The sequence below is a fragment of the Belonocnema kinseyi genome, chromosome 9, assembly GCF_010883055.1.
Source record: "Belonocnema kinseyi isolate 2016_QV_RU_SX_M_011 chromosome 9, B_treatae_v1, whole genome shotgun sequence".
NCBI classification, from domain to species: Eukaryota; Metazoa; Arthropoda; class Insecta; order Hymenoptera; family Cynipidae; genus Belonocnema; species Belonocnema kinseyi.
Genome location: NC_046665.1, coordinates 109,767,553 through 109,775,909, shown reverse-complemented (window position 1 = coordinate 109,775,909; position 8,357 = coordinate 109,767,553). Strand labels below are relative to the sequence as shown.

The window sequence follows — 8,357 nt, the reverse complement described above, 5'->3', positions numbered from 1 at the left end:
AGAAGAAGAGAAGGATCATGAGCTGAATTAGGACAATGGTAACTAGTGCAAGAGAAGGAGATGTATGAGACGAAAAAGGACAAGAAGGAAGAGCAGATAGAAGAACAGAAGGAAGAGGATGATCATGAGCTTGATGTAAAGAAGATAGATTAGGAGGAGGAGATAGATAAAGATAAAGAGAAGGAAGAGAATGTTTAGGAGCTGTATGGAGAGGAAATCGATGGGAAGGATCACGAGATAAAGGAACTGATGAGAAGTACCAGGAGCTAGACGAGGAGACTGTTCAGTGATGGTGGAGAAGGACAAGGGGATAAATAAGGAGAAAAGGGAAGAGGAAGCGGGTAATCAGGGGCTCGATATCTAGGAGATATATGAGTGGGAGCAGCAGGCGGAAGAGGATTCAGAAGATAAATGGGGGGATATATAAAGAATAGGAGTATCAGGAGCTGGATGAGGAGATTGGTAGATGGTAGAGCAGGATGATGTGGATGACGGCAAAAAAGGAGGAGAAGGAAGAGAAGGTAGAGGATGATGAGAATTTTGATGTGGAGGAGATAGATAAGGAGGTAGATATATGTGGTGGAAAAGCAGAAGGAGAAGGGTCAGGAGTTGAATGTAAAGGGGAAGGATGATGCGGAGAAGGATGCAGAAGAGAATGATGAGAACATGAAAGAAGAGAAGTAGGAAGATCAGGAGAAGGATGCAGAAAATATAGATAAGGCGGAGTGAGAGGCGAAGGGTCAGGAGATAAATGAGGAGATGCGTGAGGAATCGGTGCATGATCAGAAGTCATATTGGAGTATCAGGAGATAATTGTGATGATAGATGAGAAGGAGGAGAATTAGGAGCTGGACGTTGAGATATACAGAAGGAATAGCAGCAAGATATATATGTGTTGGAGAAGCAGGAGGAAAATCGGGAAAAGTATGAGAAGATAGATAAGGAGGAAGAGGAGGATCAGGAGATGAATGAGAAGATAGATAAATGGTAAAAGAAAAGGAGGTGACGGATAAGGTGAAGAAGGAAGTTTAGATAGAACACGAGAAAGATCAGGAGCTGTATGTGGAGAGGATCGATGTGGAAGCGACCAGGAGATACACGTGGAGGATGAGCAGGAGGAGAAGATAGAAAAAGAGAAGGAGAAGGATCAGGAGTTAAATGCGGCGGATATAGATGAGGCGGGAAAGGAGGCGAAGGGTCAGAAAATAAATTAGGAGATATATGAGAAACTGAAAGAGGATTAATAGCCAGATTGGAGTATCAGCAGTAAATCTGATCACAGGCAAAAAGAAGGAGAAGTAGGAAGATCAGCAGCTGGATGAGAAAGAGATATTTGAGGAGGGAAAGAAGAAAGAGACATGTGCAGCCATACGTGAGGAGGTGAAGATAGTCAACAGGATGTTAAGAAGAAGCAGAAAATAGTTAAGGAAATTATCAAGAGGAGGAGAACACATACAAGGAGATATATTAGGTGATAGAAGAAGAGGAGAAGGGGGAGCAGAGGAAGAGGAGATAGATGAGAAAAATGAGATGGAAGAAAAGGAGAATCAGAAGTTATATGAGAAGGTGATAGATGACGCGCAGGAGTTGGAGTCTGAGGAGATATATTAGGAGAAGGTTCAGGATGAAAATGAGAAGGAGGTAGAGGAAGAAGCAGGTGATAGAGTTAGATGAGGAAGAGATAGACTAAAAGATATATGAAAAGGGGATGGAATATGAGGTGTATCGGTAAGTTAGATCACTGATATATCAATTGATAGTCGATCTAGGTCGGTAAGAGTTGTCGTAGTCGGATAAATCTCTACTACTTAAATTAAAATTGAAATTTAATACCTGAATGTTCTCCAAACACTGACAGTGAATAAATAAATTTCTAAATCTTAAAAATTACATAATTTTCAAGTAATTTCAACAACATTACACATTTGAACGTGTAATATGTGTGCAATAACATCAAAAAGCGGGAAAAGATAGTACATTTATTTTTTGACCGGGAATTTTTGAAATTTTCAGAATGCAAAACATTTTTTTAGTGAAAAAAGAAAATATTTATTAAAAAAATGAATTTTTAATCAAAAAGTTGAATTTTACTCCCAAAAAAATTATTCTTCAACAAAATACTTTTTATTTCAACCAAAGAGATGATTTTTCAAATAAAATAATGAATCTTCCATAACAAAAATAAATTTATTTTCAACATGGTAGATCTTTTTTTATCTAAGTAGTTGAAAATGTATTTAATATCAAAGGCTTGTAATTTTTGATTTTTTAAGTCTTCAAAACCGCATTTAAAAAATCGAAAAAATTGGGGGAGGATCAGGAGCTGGATATTGGGAAGACAGATGAGGAGGAGGAATTAAATGAGATGATAGATGACGAGGAGAAGAAGTATCGGACTATAAACGAGGAAATAGAGAAGGAGGAGGATGAGGAGGAGGAGGAGGAGGAGGTGGATCACGAGCTGAATGAGGAGCTAGATGAAAAGGTCAAAGAAGAATGGAAAAACATTGAGATCAAACTTATTTAAAATTGAATTTACATAATGTGTCATGTAAATTAATTAATAATTTTTTTAATTTCCGGTCAAAAATTAAATTCCGATACAGCGGCCACCCTAAAAGTGAATGGTAATACGGTTTAAAATTTTTTTTACTTGCTAGATTCCTCGATGAGTTGGCAAGCCAAATAAATTCTCTGTCGCAGGAAGAAAGTAATTAACATGGTGATTCCTAAAACAATACCACAAATAATTGCTATTGCTAGCCAAATTTTTGCAACGTTTCCCGTTGCTGCAGAATATACATCGTAACACACAAAAATTCCTACTCCGAGCAAAAGACAAGTTATAAAAATTGAGAGGCAAACAAAAATGGAGTCGTGAACCATCTCAAAAGATGGATATAGATAATTGTTAATAATTCACATCCAAAAATGAAGACCGGAATCAAGTACTTGATTTTCTCTAAATCTTCCGAAATTTCTTTCAAAACTCTTTCGATTTGAGCAAAAACTTCAATAGCTTTTTTAGCCAAATTTAATTTGTTTTCATCAATCGTCATATCTACAAATCCTTTCAAGGGTTTAAGAGGAACAAATCTTTTTGTAATCGATGTACTATTTAAATACCACCTGGCACATTTTTCATTCGAAATAAAAATATCCAAATCCTTCCAAGTCGAAACTGAGGTCAAATTTATACCCATTTCGCAGATTAGTTTTAATTTTGTTCCTTCTACTGAAGATTGAGAATTTCTCGAAGTGTAAATAAAATTCTCCGTGGGACATTTTGATTCACAAACTTGTGGAGTGCTGCAGGTCGTAGCCGCGGAAATACTTTCACTATGAAATCGATTCCGCATTTTCTTCCTTCACTGTCTGTTGGTACCATTCATTTTTCTATGTTCCCATAAGTGTAGGCTATCGAAAAAGTATTATATACAAGAATAATTTAAAATTGAAATAACAATCTAAATAAAAGAATTTTCAGACCTCACAGCCCAAAATTCTCTCAATATAGGGGAACTAGGGTGATTTAAACGAAAATAGGGGAATAAATTCTTTTAAGGGAAGGAAATAGATGAGGTGAAGAAGGAGATAGAAGAAAAGTAGAATGAGGAATTGGATGAGGAGGAGATAGAAGAAGAGAGGAAGGAGAATCAGGAAGATGATGACGAGAAAGGGGAGATAGATGACGAGATAGAGCAAGCGAAGAAGCGCTTTAAGTTTTTAAAATTTAAAATAGTAATATATTGAATGAATAGAAACTGGTTGTGGAGGAGCTAGATGATGAGGAGAAGAAGATAGAAGAAGAGAAGGTGGAGGCGGGGTCAGGAGCTGGATATCAAGGAGGAGAATGTAGCGGATGAGGAGAAGATGAAAGAAGAGAAGGAGGAAGATCAGGAACTGGATGGGAAAGAGATAGATAAGGTGGAGAAGTAGGCGAAGGATCAGGTAATAAATGAGGAGATAGATGAGGAGGAGCAGCAGATGTATGTAGAGGTGCAGCAGAACGAGGTGGTTGAAGAGAATAAGTACAAGAAGGAATAGGAGATAGAAGAAGAGAATGGGCCGGAGCTGAATCTAGAGGAGCTCGATGAGGAGGAGACCAGGAGATATATGTGAACGAGAAGTATAAGGAGTTGGATCTGAAGGAGAGTGAAGGGGAAGGAGGAAATAGAAGAAAAAAGGAAGTAGGCTCAGGAGTTGGACGAGGAGGAGACAGGTGTGGCGAAGGAGCTGAAGTATCAGGAGATATATGTGGAGATAGTGGAGAAGACAGAAGAAGCGAAGTAGGAGGGTCAGTGACATGATGGGGAGAAGGGGAAGACTCAAAATGAGAAGTAGGGGGGTCAGAAACATGATTGGGAGAATGGGGAGATAGAAGAAGGAGATAGATGATGTGATAGAAAATGGTGAGATAGAAGGAGAAAAGAAAAAAGATAGAGGAATTTCTCCTTATTTATTTTTTATTCTTATGATTTTAATGAATGTAAATAAAAATTGTAATTCAATATGAAACGCTTTAAATTCCTAAGATTTCAATTCGAAATTATAAAATTTTCAACAACGAAATTTTTTTTACAAAAGAAGATGAATTTCCAACACAAAGTAGTTGAAATTTTTATTGGATAATTAAATATTCAACTAAACAAAATAGTTCATATTTCAAACAGAGATTTCAACTAAATCCATTTTTAACATTATAATTCAGTTTTCAACTGAATAATTAAATTCTCAACAGATTAATTAAATTTCCAACAAAATCGTTGAATTGTTAACCAAATAGCTGAATTTTTAAAATACAAAGATCGATTTTTAACCAAAAACATTACTTCATCTACCAAAAGATTTTAACTAAAAAGTTAAATTCTCAACAAAATATACAGTAGTTTATATCTCAATAAAAAATATTTTAATAGTAATCAAAAACATTTGAACTTGACCAAAAAGACGAATTTTCAACAAAATAGTTGAGTTCTCAGCAAAAACAGACTTATTTTCAAACACAAATGTGAATTTTCTATTATATAGTTGAATCTTCAAATAATTAATTTAAATTTTAACCAAACTATTACATTTTTGACTAAAAGAAATTAAATTTTGTTCGAAGAGGTGAATTTTTAAACCAAAAAGTTGACTTCTACAAAACAGCTGATTTTAAACCAAACAATTGAATTTTTAACCAAAAGAGATGATTTTTCAAATAAATAGTTTAGATTTCAAACAGAGATGAATTTTCAAAAACAAAATAAAACCAAATAGTTCAATTTTCTACAACAAAAAAGATGAATTCTCTACAAAATAGTTTAATTCTCAAAAAAGGGATATTTTTTTAACTAAACCGATAAATCTTCAAAAAAGTATATGAACCTTTAATCGAAAAAAATTAGCTTTCAACGAAGAAAACTAATTTTCTATCATAATAGACGATTATTCAACAAAATAGTTGAATTTTCAACAAAGGAGAAGACCTTTTAACTAAAATGACGAAACTTTAACAAAAATGAATTTTTAACAAAGTAGTTCAACCAAGTAGTTAAATTATTAACCAAAAAAGATGAATTCTCAACGATAAGAGATAATTTTAAGCTAAATTTGTTTATTTTCAAGGCAAAAATACTAATTTTGTACTAAAACAGTTGAATCTTTAAACAAGAAATATGAATTTTCAACAAGAAAGTTAATGTTTTAGAAAATATTAAATTTGTCACCAAATTGTTCAAAAACATATATAAAACATCTTTTCAATCACAAAGATGAATTTTAAACAAGCACATTAACTTTCTACAAAAAAGATGAAATTTCAACAAACTACAAGAATTTTCAACCAAGCAGTTACATTATTTGCCAACAGTGATGAACTTTTTAACAAAAAATAAGGATTTTCAGAAAAAAATTTCAATTAAAAAAGATTTAAATTCTGAATCAAAATAAGTTGAATTCACAACATTTTTTTAACAAAACAGATGAATTCTCAATCAATACAAATCAATTTTCAACCAAACAGTTTCAATTTTAAAACAAATATTTAAATTTTCAACCATAAAACTTCAAAAAAGAAAAATTTGAATTATCTAAACCAACAAAAATATTTCGATTTGCCTATTGTATTATTTTAATTTAGTTCACATTTAAGCAAAAAAAAACGGGAAAAAGGAGAAGTTTCTTGAAAAACATGACAAAAAATAGGAATTATTTTTAACAGGGGAAAAGAGGGGAATAGGGAAAGACGGTGAAGTCTGAATGTTGTCAAGAAACTAATAATTAATACCGTAGTAAGCGATGCCACCCCACCAAAATAAAAAGACAATAAAAATTAAGAGACAGAAAATATCTGTGCAAGATCCAGTTTTTTACCTGAAATTTGTGAGATATGGATATAAATAATTTACACTTGAAATTATAATTTCCGTTACATAAAATTTAGAAAAGGTAAGTAAAAATTAATTAATTGTACTTTAAGAAAGTCGTGGTAAAAATCAGGTCTTTGCAAAAATTATTTTTTTATCATTTTAAGAATTTCAATATAATTGAAATTTTGCTTACTGTCAATTCTTATCCAATTTTCAAAAATGGTTGAATTTTAATAACTCATAGCTTATTTTTTCTGGAAAAACATTCTCTTAATAATAATGACCTTCAAATATAGTTATTAGTTTAATAAATGTTATCTTTTTAAAAAATTATTTTAACGATTTCAGCCATAGACGAATTTACTTTCAAAATTAAGAAGAGAAAAGTTTTACCACAAGTTTATTCTGAATAAATAAGCTATCAAAAAAATTAAAATGCAAACAACATTGTTAAAATAATTTTTTACATTCTCATCATTTATGATTGAGAAAGTATTAGAATTGTCGGAAATTTGACATCACACTTTTTCAACGGATCTCCACGTTTCGAGACCCCCTGAATCCGAAAATCAGGTTTTCAGGATGGCGTCTGTCAGTCTGTCCGTCCGGCCATCCATCCTTAAACACGATAACTCTCGAAAAAATGAACGAATCAAATTCATCTTTGGCACACTTATTTTAGGTCCTAAAAGAAAGGACGAGTTCGTGAACCAGCCATTTTTGATAAAAATTCAAAAAGTGAGCGCATTTAAAAAATTTTTGAGACCACTTTTTTCTGCATTTGAAAATTCTATGTACGGATATTTATAGTATTAAAAAGAACATTTTTTAATTACAAAAATGTTTCTTAGATGAAAAGAAGGGAAAGAAATAAAAATATTTTTTGCACCACCCTAATAATAATATTAAAATAATAAAAATCAATATTAAAATTCCAATATTACTTTTAATTATTAATAAAAAACATAATATAATAATAGAAATAAAATATGATTACAATATTTAAATTCGTTCACTTACCGAATGTCTCCTTCATTTGAATAAAAATAGGTTTTCACTACATATTTAAACGAAACATTGCAAATGCAACTATTGTTACTCTGAATTACGAATGAAAGTGCCTATCTTATCTTTTAATCTTTTCGATAGAAATAGATATCAATAGCAGAAAAAATCGTGAAAACGTAATCATTTCGTAATATAACTATAGACGGAAGCAAAAGTTGAAATTTCAACTTCTTTGTCAAAAATTAATTTTTTTTTTTTGAAGATTCATAATTATAACCGAAAATTCAAGCATTTTGTTGAAAATTAAATTATTTTGTTAAAAATAAAAATATTTTGTTGAAAATTCATCTTTTTGGCTTAAAAGTTGAACTGTTTTTTAGAGAATTTACCTTTTAGTTTGAAAATTATTTTTTCTCTCTTGAATGAAAAATCTTTCGTGGTGGAAAATGCAACAATTTTATAGAAAATTCGTCTTTTGGGTTTTAAAATTCATTTCTTTGTATAGAAATTTGATTTTTTCTAAAGTAAAAATGAAATTAATTCAAGTGGCGAATATCAAACTTTTATGTTAATAATTAATCAATTTTAATCAAGGATTCAAATTTTTCATTAAGAATTCGTCTTTTTTATTGAATTCAACTGGTTTTTATTTAAAATAAAACCTTTTTTCGCATTATAAATTTACGTGGAGAATCGTTTTTATTAAAAATTTAACTACTTTCTTGAAATGTCAACCTCTTTGTTAAAAATCATATCTCTTATTGAGGATTCATAATTTTAGTCGAAAAGTTAAATATTTTTTTAAATTTTAATAATTTTGTTAAAAATTAAAATACTTTCTTAAAAATTCAACTGCTTTGTTGAAATTTCGTCTTTTTGGCTAAAAATTATTTTGGTAAAAATTTTATTTACTTTCTAAATTAAAAATGCACATTTTATGTTAATAATTAATCTATTTTAGTTAATGTATCGTCGAGCCAAAATGAATGTCGTCAC

General features: G+C 31.2%; 1 protein-coding gene across 1 annotated transcript in view; it reads right to left on the bottom strand.

The window, feature by feature from the left end:
• Positions 1 to 7,455, bottom strand: part of LOC117179494 (CTL-like protein 2) — an 8,919-nt gene extending 1,464 nt beyond the window's left edge. Inside the window, 3 exon segments of the mRNA XM_033371359.1 lie at positions 2,654 to 2,868; positions 2,871 to 3,417; positions 7,374 to 7,455. Coding sequence (XP_033227250.1) covers positions 2,654 to 2,868; positions 2,871 to 3,359 — 704 coding nt within the window. The 5' untranslated portion in view covers positions 3,360 to 3,417; positions 7,374 to 7,455.
• Between the last annotated feature and the right edge of the window lie 902 nt (positions 7,456 to 8,357).